The sequence below is a fragment of the Vulpes lagopus genome, chromosome 21 (genome assembly GCF_018345385.1).
Source record: "Vulpes lagopus strain Blue_001 chromosome 21, ASM1834538v1, whole genome shotgun sequence".
NCBI lineage: Eukaryota > Metazoa > Chordata > Mammalia > Carnivora > Canidae > Vulpes > Vulpes lagopus.
In genome coordinates this window covers 43,605,984-43,621,875 of record NC_054844.1, presented here as the reverse complement: position 1 = coordinate 43,621,875, position 15,892 = coordinate 43,605,984, and the positions used below count along the sequence as shown (strand labels likewise).

At 68.5% G+C, this 15,892-nt stretch overlaps 1 protein-coding gene across 5 annotated transcripts; it reads right to left on the bottom strand.

Moving 5' to 3' along the window:
- Positions 1-125: 125 nt before the first annotated feature.
- Positions 126-15,512, bottom strand: TNS2 (tensin 2). Of its 5 annotated transcripts, none has more exons than XM_041736294.1 (29): positions 15,405-15,512; positions 10,942-11,050; positions 10,423-10,460; positions 9,520-9,558; positions 9,169-9,207; positions 8,993-9,042; positions 8,695-8,866; positions 8,396-8,446; positions 7,960-8,082; positions 7,802-7,866; positions 6,860-6,943; positions 6,301-6,413; positions 6,149-6,209; positions 5,837-5,912; positions 5,475-5,604; positions 5,316-5,381; positions 5,093-5,206; positions 3,769-4,980; positions 3,495-3,645; positions 2,785-3,377; positions 2,579-2,668; positions 2,247-2,372; positions 1,980-2,072; positions 1,811-1,888; positions 1,593-1,670; positions 1,185-1,353; positions 1,043-1,111; positions 882-911; positions 126-755 (listed from the first exon to the last, which is right to left on the bottom strand). In XM_041736294.1, exons 1-29 carry the CDS (start codon positions 15,480-15,482, stop codon positions 617-619), a joined length of 4,236 nt encoding a protein of 1,411 aa, XP_041592228.1. In that variant the 5' UTR covers positions 15,483-15,512; the 3' UTR covers positions 126-616. The 5 variants fall into 5 exon arrangements, with proteins under 5 accessions (XP_041592228.1, XP_041592230.1, XP_041592229.1 ...); XM_041736296.1 differs by lacking the exon at positions 15,405-15,512 and adding an exon at positions 13,630-14,900; XM_041736295.1 differs by lacking the exon at positions 15,405-15,512 and adding an exon at positions 12,687-13,618.
- Positions 15,513-15,892: the final 380 nt, after the last annotated feature.

The window sequence follows — 15,892 nt, the reverse complement described above, 5'->3', positions numbered from 1 at the left end:
TGGACCAATGTGAGGCCAAGGATGGGGATCGTGTGTGTTCTGTGGACCTGGCTGTGGCCTGGGATGCCCCAGGAGACACGAGGCTTTGACCTTCCCGTGAGCAAGGCTCGACTCCGACTCCGAGGTAATGTTCTAGAAATTCTTTATTAGACAAAAATAGACTCTTTTTTTTTTCTCCCCTATTCATGTGATCCCACTCTGATCCCTCTGCTCGGAGGGGAGGCAGAGGAGGGAGTGCCTTGCTCCCCGCCCGCCTCCCCGGCCCTGCCAGGCTGGGACCTGCAGCTGGGTGGAGCTGGCAAGCCCTGTCTCCCCGCCAGGCCTGACGTTCTGCACGCGGGGCTGTCCAAATACCCCCGGGGTCCAACTGCCGATGCCGCCTCACCCTTCACACGCCCGTCTCTGCCATCTGCGCACATGCAAGGTCCTCTCACAGGCCCATCCACTTGGCTTAGCAGGCTGGGGGCAGGGAGGAGAGCAGTGTCCCGGGCTCCCCGCTCCCGACGGAGGGGGCTGGCTCCTGGGGCTCCTGGGCCCGGGCCCGGGGAAGTGAGGACTGTGGGGTGCTGAGAGGTGCGCGGTGTTGGCGTGGGCTCCGAGCTTGTGGCCTCTGCCTTCACTTTCTCTGGCCCAGTAGGACTTTGGTAATAAAGGTGACAATGGCGCCTGCGGGCTGGTCTGGGTCAAGCTCTGCAAACAGGTGACACACGTTCTCCCAGGGGCTTCCCGGCTTCTTGGCCACGAAACCAAAGATCCTAGGGGTGCAGAGGCAGAGTGGGGACGGGGCTCAACATCCCTTCCACAAGACACTGCTGAGCCACGGCCGGAGAGGGAGGCAGCGCCTGGGTCCCGTGGGGGGCAGGGGCTCGTGGGAGGCTCACTTGGAGGTGGTCCCGTCGGGGTTGGTCCATCTGCGGGAAGAGAAGGACGGTGAAGCCACGCGCCCAGGGTGTGTGTCGCGGAGGAGGTCTGGGGAGGAGGTCTGGGGGCTGCCTGGCGGGAGCTTGGGCCGTGAGAGCCGGGGGGCGGCCGGGACGCTCACCTCCGGTCCTGAGGATCGGTGCTGGAGAAGGTGATACTGTTCACCGGGTAATGGCGGCGAAAGAAGAGCCTGCGAGGAGGATGGGGGGTCACAGCCAGAAGCGGGGTCCCCTGGGCTCCCTGGGCTTGGTGCACATACTCACTTCCTTTGGTTGTCTGTCAGCGTGATGCCCTGGGCCGAGACCTTGAAGTGGACGACGGCTGGGGTCGGCCGGGGGCTGCAGCTCAGAGCTGCCGAGCTGGCCCGGGCCACCGCCTGCGGGCCGGTCAGGGACTCGGTCTCCACCGATGTCAGGTAGAGCACGCTGCAGGCTAGGGGCAGGAGAGGCCTCGTCCCTACCCTCCCCTACCCTCCGCGCACCTGCTGATGGGCAGACGCTACGGTTTCCCCGGATCCACGGTGGGAGCCGCCGGAAGGAGCCCCGGGAACCTGTGTTCTAGCAGGTGCCCATGATGCTGAGGTCCCAGACGGACGATCCCCCCCCTCGCAGACACCCCCCCACGTCAGGGCCTCTCTGCAGCACCCCCCCTGCCCCCGGGGGGGCTCCTACCGGCGCCCTGACGGAGGAGGTCTGCCGCCGTGCTCATGTTGGCGGGCGCCGGGGCCTCTGGGGTCTCCTCCAGAGGATCTGAGGGAAGGGAGGGCCAAGGGCGGAGCTGAGCGGGGAGTCACCTTCCCTGGGAGCCGAAGACTCTGTTGGCCCAAGGGGGCACAGCCTTGGGCTCAGCGGGTGACGGGCAGCGGGTGGACGGACAACAGGACACCCACCTTTGCTGGGGATGCGCAGGCAGCAGGGCAGGGACAGCGGGGAGATGGAGTGCTGGGACACCAGGGCGGACAGGCTGCCTGCGGGAGGAGGGAGGCAGGTCCTGAGGCGCCCCCAGCTTTCCTGCCGGCCCCCCTGGACCAACCTCTGACCTCGGCCCCCGCTGCTCACCAAAGTAGGGCTCGCTGGGACAGCCCTTGATCTTCACCCCTTTGGGCCCAGTCTCAATGAGGAAATGGCGCACCAGCTGCTCCAGGGGGTCCCCTGCGGGGAGGGGATGGGAAGGTTCGGTCACACCCTAGGGACCAGCTTCTGCCCCTGCTGGGCACCTCCTGCCTCCCCCGCAGCAGGTGGCACAGCCCAGCCTGCCCTGTCCTGCCTTGGCAGCCTGTCCCCTCCACTCGTCTCCCCTTCCCCCTCTGGTCTGGGCACGCGTACCTCTCCAGGGCTGGGCGCTGGGTGGAGCTGTGGCTACCTTGAGGGCCAGCCCATAGGCTCCTTGGAACGAGTGACTGTCCCTGATCAGGAAGGCGCCAGGGTCCTTGTCCTTCAGCAGGGCAATGGCTGGGAGGAGGCGGGAGCAGTGTCAGTGGCTGCCTGAGCCCCGGGTCGCCCCTCTGCACTGTCAGGTCTAAACCTCCTTGGGCCCAAAGCCCAGAACCACCTGCTAGTGAGACTCAGCCCAGGGGAAGGGCGCCAACTGGAAGGACGGGTCCTGGAGCCAAGGCCAAGCCTGGAGGGGGGATGGGAGCGGCACGCTGGCCTCTCACCTTGGTCACGGGACAGGTGTGGTTTGTACCAGAACTTGGACGTATCCTGGACGAACTTGACATTGCTCTGGCTCTCTTGCGCAGGGGGCTCTAGGACGGAAGGGACTGGGCTCGCCGGTGCTTCCTAGCGCCCGCATCGTGTCCCTCCCTGGGAGGCGGACAGGGTTCTCCCAAGGGGGGCCCCCCCCTCCTCAAGGCCTTTATACCTGGGGGCTGGGGGACCTGGTCCGGGAGCAGAGGTGCAAAGGTGACATGGTGACTGGTGCCCCTGGCTGGTGGGGAGGCCTGCTCGGGGCCCCAGGGCCCTGGCTGTTGCCCAGGTCCCAGCAAGTGGCGTTTCTCGGGCAGTGGCGGCTGCGAGGGGCCGCTGATGTCATAGGAGGCGGCCACGGGGAAGGCAGGCGTGGGGGAGCTCTGCGGCGGCTCCGGGCTGGCCACGAGCCAGGGCATCTGGGTAGGCACGGGGGTGAGGGGGGACCCGTCCGGACTATCCGGCGGGTCTCGGAGGCCCTGCCAGGGGGCATGGCGGAGGCCAGGCAGCGTGGTGGGCACGGGGCCCCGGGGGCTGGCGCTGTCCGAGCGGCTCCCCGGGCTCCTCTCCTGAGGCCAGTCGTGGGGTGAGCCGGGCGGGGAGGCGGCGGGGAAGGGGCTCGGGGCCGGAAGCTCAAGCCCGCTCCTCGCTGGCGCCTCGGGAGCCTTTTCTTCGGCGCCTCCCTGGGGAACCGACGGCAAGGGCTCGCCGGGACTTGGCCTCTGGGTGGGCGCCAAGGTGGGGGACGTGGTGTCCTGCCGTCGGGTGCTGCAGTTTGGGAGGGCGGGCGGGCGGTTAGCAGGGCACGGAGCCCCGGCGGGAGCCGCTCCCCCCACCCCGCCCCCCGGGCTGCTTGGGCGCCCCCACCCCGGCCCCTCCGCGTACCTGTCCTTGCCCTGGACCGGGCTGCTGGTGTGCAAGGGCGTGGAGGGCCCCGAGAGCTCGGAGGACGTGCTGCGCGGAGCATCACGGGGGGAGTGAGGCAGGGTGCTGTGCCCGCTGGGGCCCTCCCTCCAGGACACCGGCTCGGGTGACTCTGGGGAAGGTGACGGGAGGGGCCGTGAGCCCGCGGCCCCCGCTGCCCAGCTTGGCCCTGTCTCCCTCTGTGCCGCCCCCCCATCTCCCAGAACCCTCCTCTTCCCTGGGCGCTTGTCCTCACCTGCGGATGCCAGGGGTCCTGCTGGGGCCAGGTGCCCAGGCATCGGGTACCTGTCCCCTCCCTCCTCCGCGGGGATCTCGTAGCTCAGCTTCCTGGGTGGTGGGTAGGGCGGGCTGCCCGGGGAGACGGAGCCGGCCCGGGGGGAGTGGGCCCCGGAGCTGGGGTACCCCCTGCCCTCACCCGGGGAGCCACAGCTCTGAGGCACCCTGCCGTACGCCGGGCAGTAACTGGGGAGCGCTCCTCCGTAGCCGTAGGTCACCAGGGCCGGGTACCCCGGATGCCCATACCTGCCGTCGGGGCACAAGGCGCAGGAGCAGCCCTCGTGCCCGTCCTCGCTGGCCTTGGGCGGCTTCAGGCAGCCGTAGTCGGGCATGGGGGCGTGGTGATGGCCGCAGGCAGGCACCAGCAGGGGCAGCGGGTGCCCGGGGCGCAGCGGGTGCAGCAGAGGCTTGCCCGCCTCGCCCGCCCACCCCTCCCCGGCCTCCCGCTCCAGCCGCAGCCCGTACAGGGCCGCAGTGGGCAGTGCCAGCTTCTCCTCGCACGCGGGGCACGAGCACAGGGCGGGCAGCCCCGGGTCCTCCAGGATCACCAGCTCCCGGTAGCCCGGGGCCCGGTAGCCGAAGTCCGCGCCGGCGGCTTTCCCCAGCTCCGGGCCGTAGGGGTAGGGCCCCTCGGACAGCGAGCGGCAGAGGCGCCTCTTCTCCACCGCGGCCTCGGCGTAGCCCTGGGGGTGCCCCTCGTAGCCCCCGTAGGCCAGCCGCCGCCGGTCCAGCGTTCCCTCCGGCCGGTAGTAGCCCCCGTTGGGGACCCCGCAGGGCTCCCGGTAGCCCTGGCGGCAGGAGCAGTGGCGGCTGAGGCCGGGCCTGCGGCCCGAGTACACTCCGAGTGGCGGGCCCGCGGCCGCGGGGGGCTGCTCCTCGTCGTCCAGGATGGCCGTCTCCCGCCCGGCCCCCCGGCCCGGCCCGGCCACCCCGCAGCCCCCCAGGAGGCGGTCCAGCTCCTGGCGCTCGGCGGCCGTCGGGGGAGGCCGGCCAGGGGACTCGGCGGCCGGCTCGGCGGTCAGCGTGGACGAGTGGCCGGAGTCGCTGCTGACGGACAGCATGGGGGGCGGAGGTGGCTCCGGGGAGGGTGCCGGCGGGGTCTGGCGGGGGGCCCGCTGCACCTGGGCGTAGGGACTGCCATCCAGAGGTCCCCGGGTGTGGGTGGGGGAGCCTGGCGGGAGAGGACCAGGGAGGGAGTGAATGCTGGGGGCCTGCAGCAGGCTCCAGCTCAGGGGCGTCTGCGGCGGGGAGGGAGGGAGTGGGCGGCCGGGCCTGCCCCGCACCGTCCACGCTGTCCTCATGGTGCTGATTGAAGTGCTCGTAGGAGTCCCAGCGCACGGCGGGCTCTGCGGTGTTGTAGTCAACCGAGACCGAAGGGTCATTCCGTGGGGTGCTGCCTGCGGAAGGGCCACCCAGGTGTTGAGGGCCCGGGCGCCACCTGCAGCCCTGACCTGCAGCCCCAACCTGCAGCCCTGACCTGCAGCCCCGACCGGGGCTGGCTCTCACCTTTGACCTTTTCAGGGCTGGAGGAGAAGACGAACTCCACGGAGGCTTGGAACGGGAACCTCTCATCTGGAAGGGGGTCGGGGGACACGGTGAGGAGCCAGGCCCCCTGGCCGCCCCCCCCACCCCCGGGCTCCGGCCCCACACCTGTCTCCCACTCACCAGCCCAGGCCTCGTCCAGCTGGTCCTTGGGGAAAGTGAGCCGTGGTCCGTGGATGGTGCACGTGTGGAACTGGACTCGAAACACAAGGGTCCGGTCTGTTCCCCGGCCACCCTTGTGATAGCAGGTCACCTGGATGAGGGAAGGGAGACCGGGGGTCAGGCCTTCCTGTCCGCTGGCGTCCCCTCTGTGCTTCCGTCCTGGGGACTGTCTGGCCGCGGCTCTGCCCTGCCTCAGCTCAAGGCGATGCCCTTGCTGGGGACGGGCTCTCCGCCGGCCAGTGAGCCTCTGGATGACTCACGGGAGACCGTGCAGCTGGCGGGTACGGCCCCCCATGCACCCCTCCCCAGGATGGCCCCCTCACCATGACATCGCCCTTGAGGAGGAGGGCCGGCTCCAGGCTGATGCAGAGCTGCTGCGGCCCGGGGCCCGCGATGTGACTGAGGAGGAGAGGACGGGACAGAGGCTGAATGGGAGACAGTGGGGCTGGGGTGGCGGCGGGGGTGTGGGGCGTCAGGAGGGAGCCGCGGGCTTGGGGTCTGAGCCCCAGTGAGACGCCGCCAGCTTGCTCAGCATCAGCCTCTCCCTCCTGGTGCACCAGGTGCAGTGGCCGGAGCTGGAGGCGGGGCGCCTGGGGAGGCTGGAAGGGCAGGAAGGCCGGGAGCAGAGCACTCACTAGATTCCCGAGGTGTAGACCAGCTGCATGGACTGGTAGATCTTGAGGAAGGGCTGGAAGCCTGGAGGGGCAGGCGGGAGAGGGCAGGGGGGGCGCTCAGCGGAGGGGCTGGCGGACAGGCCTCCCCGCGGGGCGCCTCGGGGCACACTCACCGGTGCCGGGCTCAAAGGCTGGCAGCACGGGCACGAGCACGTAGTGCAGGAAGAGGGGGCTGCTGTTCATTCTGATGGAGCCGGACAGCAGGCCGCTGAAGTAGCTGATGTACCTGCGGGGGTCGGTGGGGGGGGACGTGAGCCCCTCCCCTGGAGGTCCCTCTGTTTCATCTCTACTAAGCACACCCCTGCCCAGCCTTGGAAGGCCGGCCCTTCTCAGCACGCCCCTCCCGTCTCCCAGCTCACCGGAAAGTTCTTCCTCACATCTAACCTCAACCCTCTGCCGTCTCAAAGGTCTGTACTTGCTGGCTCCCCCGCCTGGCCTGCTCTTCCCCCAGCCCTCTGCTTCCCATGACAAGGTGGGCTCCGACTGTCCTGCAAGTCTGTCTTTCCCACAAGCTCCGTGAGAGCAGGGACCGTGTTGGGCCTGAGTTCTCAGCACAGGCCCTGTGCCGGGCACACAAGGTGCTCCCCGCGTGCTGCTCCAACGAGCGACCCTCGGCCTTCGCGGCCAAGGACCGTGCTGCTCCCGTGGCCCAGCCCCACCCCGGCTGCTCACCGGCGCTGGGAGGGCTGCAGCTCCGCGGCCACCTTGTCCTCGCAGAACTTCCTCATGGTAAGCGTGGCCAGCGCCTGGTCTGCCCTGGGGACCGCAGGGCCAAGTGTGGGGGATTAGGGGCTGGTATCCGTCCAGGCCTCCCAACCCCAAGCCCCAGGGGAGGGAGGAGATGTGTGATCCCCTAACTCTAGAGGAAGTCCCAGGGTGGAGGTGGAAAGAACTAGAGCCCCACATACAGTCACTTGACTACTCGCTGGACCTCAGGCAAGTGTTCCCTGAGTTTTTAGTTTCCTCCTCTGTAAAATGGGGGTGATGAGACCATGTTATGGGTTGAACTGTGTCTCCCCAAAAGATATGTACCTCAGAACGTGACCTTATTTGGAAATAGGGTCGTTGCAGATGGAATTAATTAAGATGTTATACTGGAGTAGGGATGAGCCCTTAATCCACTATGATGGGTGCCCTTAGAAGAAGAGAAGAGACAGACAGACACAGACACACACACAGGAAGAAAGCCACGTGATGACCGCGGCGGAGGCTGGAGGGACGCAGCGGCAAGCCGAGGAGCGCCGAGCACTGCTGGTCACCACCAGAAGCTAGACAGGGGCAAGGAAGGGTCCTGCCCGGGGTCTCAGCGGGAGCGCAGCCCTGCCGGCCTCTCGGTTTTAGTCTCCTAGCCTCCAGGGAGACAGCTAGTTCCTGTTGTCTTAAGCCACTGAGTCAGTCTGTGACATTTTGTTACAGCAGCTCTGGGAACCTGATACAAATCCTCTGCTGGGAACTGTGGTGAGATACAAGTGAGAAAAAGGAGGCGGAAAGGCCAAGTTTATAGGAAACGGCTCTCCAAACACAAAGGGGGGCTTCAAGGGAGATGGGCCCATCACCAGCAGCTGGAGACGGGGTCACTGGGGAAGGGGCCGGTCAGGCACCAGGGAGCCTCACCCTGCAGAGATCTTGCTGTAGTGCATGTAGGCGGAGACGATGACGCCGAGCTTGCCCTTGCTCCCCTGAGGACAGGGAGAGAGAGAGGGGAATGGAGGGCCAGCCGGCGCCCCAGGCTCAGGGCACCCCAGCCCCGTGAACCCGAGGTCCCAGCCCACCTTGCAGTACAGTACGACCACGTGCTGTGGGTCAGCACTGAGCCACGTCTCCATGGCTTTGCAGATGGAACACAGCTTGTCCAGGGGGGGCGCGTGCAGCTCGGGCCAGCCGAAGTCCTGGACCTGGGCGGGTGTGGGGGTACAACTGAGGATGGGGGCTGCGACCGGAGAGAGACGCGTGGGGCTGGAAGAGGGAGCGGGTGTAGGGTCAGTCGGGGCCAGCGTCAAGGGGCTCTTGGTCCTCCAGGAGAGCCTCACACTTTGCTCGCTGGCACGTGGGTTGGTACCTGCTGCGCCATGCTTTGGAGTGTCTCGGGGAGCAAGTCATCCGGGACAGTGCAAGAACGAGGTGGATGCCAATCGCTACCATTAATGAGGCTGCAGGGGCTTGGGGGGGCTGGGGGGAGCTCAGCTTATGGCTTTAATCCCCGCCTACCTTGGGGTTTAGGCGGGTCAGGTCATGTCTTTTCTCTGAAAGGTTGAAGAGCTGCAAGTGAAGGGGGGCTTTGACGGAGGGGACCTCCAGGAGCGAGGCGGCCCCTGCTGTGGCCCTAAGCAAAGTCCTCCCAACCCGAGGTCGCAGGCTCGGTGTGGCCCGGACGGCCCGGGGGGCGGGGCGTTCCCCGCAGGCCCCGCCCCCAGCCCCGCCCCGCGAGCGCGACGTCAGCGGGAGGCTCCGCCCCCGGGGCCGCCCAGGCCGCCCATTGGCTGGCTGCGGGAGGCCCCGCCCCTCACCAGGTACTTGTCGCGGTGCTTGGACTGCAGCACGTGAGCCAGCTCGCGCAGGTGGCCCCGGTGTCGCTGCTCGTCGGGCCGCGCGGGGAAGGCGGCGGCCAGGATCCGCTCCGTCACGTAGGTGAGGTCCAGGTCCCAGCGGCGCTCCATGAGCGGGTCCAGGCTGAAGCTCCTGCGCGGGGCGAAGCCAGCGTCGGGCACGGGCCGGGGCTCCGGGGGCCGGCGGGGGCGCAGCGCGAGGCCTCGGGGTCCCCAGGGCAGGTGGGGGCTGCCCCCCCCCCGCGGCGTCCTCGCTTACCTGGGCAGGGTGCTGCGCTGCTTTGAGTGGTTCAGGGACTTGGTGGATCCCTGGTGGGGGAGAGGACACCGAGCACGGGTTGGGCCGCGCTCCAGGCGCCCCCCAGAGCCCCGGGGGGTCCCCAGGGGGCCGCGCTCCCAGGCGCACCTGCTCCCGCCCCCGCCGGCATCACTCACCAGGTGCTCTATGCGCCTCACGGGGGCGGTGTTTCTCCGCTGGAGGAGGGGCGGGAGGAGGGCGGGGTCAGGGCGGGGCGGGGCCCAGGGGGGGGCCCCGGGACGGTGCGGAGGGCGCCCCTGCTGTCGGGGGCTGTCGGGGGCTGTCGGGCCGAGGGCACGGAGTCCTGCCCCCAGGCGGCCCACCGGCAAGAAGCGCGGAAGGGCTCAGTTCCTCCCTGTCCCTCGGGACGAGCGACACCCACAGCAGTCACCCAGGTACCCAGGGGCGCCTCCCGGGGGCCCTCGGGTGGCCGCCAGACCTTGGGGCACCTCAGCCAGGTTCCTTGCCCCCCCCCTCCGCACACTCACCAGCTCGGCGGGAGGCAAGGCCTGACAGGACGAAGTCACCTGGAAGGACACCGAGGGGGGACTGCGCTGGTGCAGGAGGCTCTCCTGCGCCTGAGGATGGGGCTGCCCCCGGCTTCAGCAAGGTGGAGGGGCTCTCAGCAGCTGGCCACACACTCCAGCCGAGGTGCCTCTATTTAAGGGAGCCTCCCCTCTGGCCTCGCGGTCCCCCACCCCTGGGCCCCCCACTTGTTGCTCTTGGCTCCCAGCCCCCTGCCCACACAGACCCCCATTCATCCAGCTGCGGGGCCGGAGTTATATATAGAGCCATGTAGGCAGGCCATGGCTAGGGACGACACTGGCCTCTTTCACCGGGAGACCCCGCCCCTGGGCACACAGCCCCCCCAGGCCAACTCCAAGCCCCGGGACCCCCCACACTGCAGGAGGAGGACCGGGGAACCTCCTGACATGGGGCCGTCTCGGGTCCCCCGTGGACAGTGCTGCTATCTTGTGCCATCTGCCCTGACTTGTCCAGGGCCCAGGACCAGACCCACCCAGGCATCCTGAGGACCCTTCCCCAGAGGGAAGGCACAGCCCATCCGGCTGCCCAGTCTTTGAAATCCTGCTCCCCCGCCCACCCACCCCACCCTTCCTCCTCCTCATTCTCCTCCTCTTCCCCACCCCCATCCTCTCGCCAGCTGCAGCCTGGGCACAGCACCAAGACAAACGCTGTCTCCTGTCCACCGGCCTGGGCCAGCCCTCCAGGGGGTGGAGTAGGGTGGTTCTTAAAGGGCCCAGTACAGCACCCTCTCCCACCCCAGCAGGGGTCCCCCCATGATGAGGGGTGGAAGGTTGATGCCAGTGTGGCTGGAGAAGCCTATGTCAGAGCAAGGGACTCTAGTCCCCCTCCCCCGATCAAGCACCCACCTTTGCTTCACATTTTCTATGTGTTGCCACCTTGCAAACTAGAGAGGGGTGGTGGGGAGAAGAGAGGTTAGCAAGGGCCTGTTGGGGCAGTGGGGGGGCGGCCCTTCCCACCCCTTACCCCCCCCAGGTCCTGGGACCAGATCTTGGGACTTCCGAGACTGTGCTGAGATGGAGCAGGGGGTGGGGGCACAGGGGCAGTTCAGGGGAAGCATATGGCAGTGGGGTAGTACTGCCCAGGCTGGGCTAAAGTGCTGGGCTGGGTGGGGGCGAGGGAAGTGCCCATCACAGGTCAGAGTAGGGAAGCAGCCGAGGGTAAGAGAGGTCTCCTGGTTGCGGGGTGGGGGTGTCTCATGGGGAGCGAGGCCCGTGCGGAGGGGAGGCAGCTGCCTCTTGGTTCCCATGTTGCCCAGTCCAGGGCAGCACGCACGGTACGACCGCTGTTCTGTGAGTGCGCCCGCTGGAGTTGTGCCCCCAGTGGTGCTGGGTGGAGGCTCTGAGTCATGGGACAGGGCACCTCACCTCTGCATGAGACTCCAGTCCCATCGATGGTCACCTTACACACCGCGCAGACCGGTGGTTTCTTGCGGAACACCTTCTCCCGGAAGCTATGTGGTTCGGCTTTCCGAGGCTAGGGGTGGAGGGACACACGGGCGCAGTGTCAGGGCTCAGCGCCGTCTCTGGGTCTGGGCTGGGTCTCGGCATCCGTCCTGATCAAGCCCCCGAACTCCTAAGAGGCCCTCGGCCACACCTGCTTCTGAGCCACTGTGGGGCCTGTCGTTGAGGGTGTGTGGAATCTGCCCCCTTGCATCACCCCAGCTGGCTCACCTCCTCTCTGAGGAATCACTCGGGCCCCTCGGAGGGCCCTGGTGCGTGAACCCGGGTGGTCACTGCCTCCCCGAGCGCTGGAGCTTCCCTCCTGGGTGAGGGGTGCTCTCTGCCCAGGGCTCCCCATTTCTCCTCCCATATGCCCTCCCCAGATGAAGGTCCCTGTGGAGAGTGAGCAGGAGGGGGATCCAGACACGGATGTGGGATGTCAGCCACCCCACACCCAGACTGACCCTGCAGGAGCGGCCTCGGCCAGTTCTGCTGCCCTGGCTCCCGCTGTCCCCACGCTCAGACAGCTGACATGCCCTCCTCCCCCTCTGTCAGAACAACATGTTTACTCATTGTGCATTGAGGCGGCCGCAATTGTGTAAGGAGGGGGTGGTGATGCTGGAGGGACAGGCAGGCAGGAGCGGGGCGCCGGGGAGACATTAGCTTTCTTGCGACTTCTGGATGTAGGGAGCTCCCTGTCATTTGGGGATTCCAGCATGGGATGGGGGCAGGGGTGGATGAGATGCCCTATCCGCCCCTCCCTACCCGGGGTGCAGTGAGGTGGGGAGGCCCCATTAGGGCCCTCAGTCCCTTCCTCCCGCTGTGGGTCCCCTTCCCTCGTCCGTCCGGGGACCTATGCCTCCTCTCCCTTCTACCCATTTTTCTGCACTGAATGGTTTCTTTCTCCTCCATCCTGATCAAGCCCCAAACTCCTAAGAGGCACTTGGCCACTCCCTCGGGAGTTCAAGTTCCGTCCCCCCTCTGCACCCCTGCCCCACCCCCCGCCGCAGTAATATTGTCTCATGTTGCCTAGAGCTGCTTCTTTTGGGGGGCAAGGCTGGGAAAATGTGGGGAGATGGAGTGATAGGCCTCCAGGCCCGCCATCCTGGGGCCCCGGGAAGCACGTCTGCTCTCTTGGCTGTCCTGAAGCAGCTGGATTAACCACCACCTGAACTCTCCGGACCAGCCTTGCTGGACCTGTCAGGAGAGTGGGGTGCATCTTGGCATTAACAGCATGCACGGATGATGTCAAGGGAAGGCAAAGCCCCAGAATCTGAAGCACGTTCCAGACCTGGCCGCCGCGCCCCCTCCCTTTGCCACTTCCACCCCATTTCCCCCAAACTTCTTAGGTTCAGGGTAGGGGCTTGATCTCTTAGCCCTGCTCTGGGGCTCCAGGATAGTGCCTGGAGAGGTCCCACAGTGAAGTATACCCAGTGCAGCTCTAGGGGGCGGGGATCCCCAGGGCCGGCCTGAATTCGGGCCGGGAGGTCGGCGGAGCCGGGGTGGACGCGGGGTCTGCTCTGATCCAGACTGTGCTGCTCACACACAGCCCCGCTGCTCCAGAGGCAGAGCCCAGAGCGGCAGAGCCGGGAGGGCGCGGGCAGGGTCTGGCCCAGTCCTGGTCCCGTCCCCGCTGCCCACACCTCCTCCCCGCCGGCGGGCACTCCTACCCTGCTGCTGGCCCGGCTGCTGTCCCTCCTCCCCAGGGCTCTGAGCAGCCTCTCCACGGGGCCGCTGGACTTCATGGTGTCCGGCGGGCTGGGGCGCCGACCGCGGGCCCGAACAATGCTGGGGCCCGGCCCGGGGCTTCCTGGAAGCGGCCTGGCGGAGGCAGCTGCTTCCCCTGGGTGGAGGGCAGGCTCTCTGGCTGGTGTGAGGAGAAGCCCGGCCCTGGAAGTGGAGGGGAGTGCAGGCGGGAAAGGGGCAGGTCGCTGCTCCAGGAAGTGGGGGGGGGGAGGATGTGGGGGAGGCCAGGAGATCAGATTCCCAGGATCTACCCTGCTGGGAGTGTCCGTCCTGGATCTTTGGCCCCCCAGTCCCCTTGCTCTGGAGCTGCTCCTTGCAGGGATCCACCCTGTCCAGGGATCTACAAGGATCCTGAGATCCAGCCCCCCTCTTCCGTGGGGCGGCGTGGGGGCGGGGTGAGGATTCAGGTCTCAGGGCAGGGCTCAAGGGCCAGTGGGGAACGCTGTGTCCCTGTCAGGCCAGCCTCCCAGCCTGGACTGTCGGGCTCTCAGGGGACCTCTGGTGGGGAGGAAGGGGGAGCTGGGAACACTGCCCCAGCCAGCCCAGCATCGGGAGTCCTCCTGAGGGGCAGCTTCCTGCCTCAGTTCCACTGGTTGGGAAGTAGGCCCCCCCCTCCCCCACTGGAAGGCCTAATTCGCCACAAGATGAGCCTTCAGCTCCAGACCAAGGCCTTCTCCTGAGAGCACCCCACTGCTCTGTTCCTGACAGTCCCCATGTCCTCCCCACACCCTGCCCCGCGCCCCCATTCCTTGGCCTCTTCTGGCCAGACGTCCCAGCCCCTCAGCCCCTCTTCCCAGGCTGCTGTGTCAGTCCCCGACCCAGGCCCTAGCGCTGGGCCCTGCCCCGCCCCCCCAGCCTGAGAACTACCTTCATGGCCCTCCTAGCTCTGCTCTCCTTCCTCAGCAGCTGTCCCAGGCCTAAGGACTGGACAGGAGGTCCCCCTCCCAACACATGCTCCAACCCCCTCCGTGGGCCTCCTGCCTCCCTCCTGGGAACAGGGCCAACTTCCTGTCCCGGGAGTGGAGGGAAGGGGGTGGATTGGGGCCTTGGAAGTGGGTGTGTGTGGGGGGAGTGATCTGCCAAAAATATATGGGGTTAAGGGCCACGGGGTCCTCAGGCCTAAGCCTTGGCCGGCAGCCCTTAGGCTGGCTGGAGCTGTCACTTGGAAGAATGTGCCAACGTGCCTCCCTCATTTGCATGGAATTTACTGAATGTACCAGAGCTCGGGCTTCTCCCACCAGGTCCTTAGGCTTCTCCCGCCTTCGTGCCCTCGTGCCCGAGGGCTGGTTTAATCCTGCCTCCTCTGGGACGAGCCCCCTTCAGACCCCCTTCAGAGTCCACTCGGGACACTATTTAGAGCCTGCCTGGCAGGGGTCTGGGCTGAGGCTTCGCCTTTGAAGCTCTAATTCCCCTTCCAGGTCAGGAAGTCTGTCCCCAGAGTACCTTGGCCCGGAGGTAGCTCTGTGGCCAGGCTTGGGTCCCTAGCGTGTAACTGGAGAGGGGCGCTGGCTGTGCAACCCACTCCCATCCCACCAACCCCGCTGGGCCCCAGGACATTCCAGGGCCCTGGCCAGTGTGGGCAACTGGGCCCGGTCTGGTCTGGGTCGCAGTGGAGCTGCAGGGAGGAGGAGCACTGTGGTGGTGGCTAGGTTGGGGCGGCCCCTGACCAGGACCCCCCGGCACCCTTCTCTCTGCACCTGCCGCCCCCAGAGGGCCTGAGAAGTCCCCTCACCTGGTGGTTCCCTGGGGGGGGGGCTCCCTAACTCCTGGGTCTGTGTTGGGGAAGCGGCTTGGGTCCCTCCCCACTAGTGGGCAGGGTGATGGGGATGGGAGAGCCAGGGTGCAGGGGGAGGGCGCTCAGGGCAGAGACCCCTGGGACCCTCACCCTCCTGCTGCCTGGAACATTCCGGAGCCGGCCAGTCTCTCCCCGGCCCGGCCCCCCTCTCACTCCCAAGCCTCGGGTTTGTTTGGAGAAACCCCTCCACCCACACTCCCCCTTCCTGGAAATAGCTGTGGTTGGAGGAGAGGCCGCCAGCCCGCCGCGGAGGAGGGGTGAGGCCCGGGGAGGGAGAGGGCGGGGAGGCGGCTGCGGCGCGCGGGGGCCGGGTGGGCCGCGGGGCCGGGACGCGCGACGGGGGGACGGGGGACGGGGGACGGGGGACCGCCGTGTGAGCGCGGGCCGCGCCCCGCCCCCTGCTCCCCTTCCCGGCTGCCCGCGGCCCTCGGCCCCCGTCCCCATCCCCGTCCTCCCGTCCCCATCCCCGGCCCATGGCCCCCGTTCCCATCCCCGTCCCCCCGTCCCCATCCCGGGCCCATGGCCCCCCGTCCCCATCCCCGTCCCCCCGTCCCCATCCCGGGCCCATGGCCCCCCGTCCCCATCCCCGTCCCCCCGTCCCCATCCCCAGCCCATGGCCCCCCGTTCCCATCCCCGTCCCCCCGTCCCCATCCCCGGCCCATGGCCCCCCGTCCCCATCCCCGTCCCCCCGTCCCCATCCCCGTTTCCCCGTCCCCGTCCCCGTCCCCATCCCCGTCCCCGTCCCCGTCCCCATCCCCCCGTCCCCGCCTCCCGAGGGCCCCGGCCCCGCCCGCCCTCCGTGACGCCCGGGCCGCCGCCCTCCCGCCCGCGCGGCGCGGCCACTCACCTGCGGGGGGCGCCCGGGGGGGCGGGGGCGCGCCGGGGGGGCGGGGCAGCAGCAGGGGGAGCCCCCGGGCCAGCCCATCCCGCCCGGCCCGCGGCCCGCGCCCCGCCGACGCCGCGCTCGCCCGCTCCCGCCCGGCCCGCGCCCCGCGCCGCCCTCGCGCCGCCCTCCCCTCCCGCCGGCGGGCTCCAATCCCCACGTTCCCCCGCTCCCCGCCCCTCGCCCCCGCCCGCTCCCTCCCGGCCTCCCCGCCTTCTCCGGGGCTCGGGCCGGGGAGGGACGCGGGGACGGGAAGGCCGGAGCCCGGAAGGCCGCGCGCACGGTTCGGAGGGCCCCGGGTCCCCGCGCCCCAGGCAGGCGAGGACGCCCCGCGCCGGCCCCGGGGCCCAGGCCGCGACCCCGGGACCCCTGGGACCCCCGGGACCCCCGGGACCCCCGGCGGCCCAGCAACCCTCGGCGCTTGCCGGAGTCGGGGCTGGAGCTTGGAGGGG

Bases quoted from the DNA above. Each gene is read 5' to 3' on its own strand.
- TNS2 (XM_041736294.1), bottom strand. From the start codon at position 15,482: ATGGGCTGGCCCGGGGGCTCCCCCTGCTGCTGCCCCGCCCCCCCGGCG. The intron at 6,414-6,859 runs GTGAGCAGCCGG...CGACCCCCGCAG, and splicing joins CTGCAGCCCTCCCAGCGCCG to GTACATCAGCTACTTCAGCG. The intron at 2,669-2,784 runs GTATAAAGGCCT...CTTCCGTCCTAG, and splicing joins CCAGGTCCCCCAGCCCCCAG to AGCCCCCTGCGCAAGAGAGC.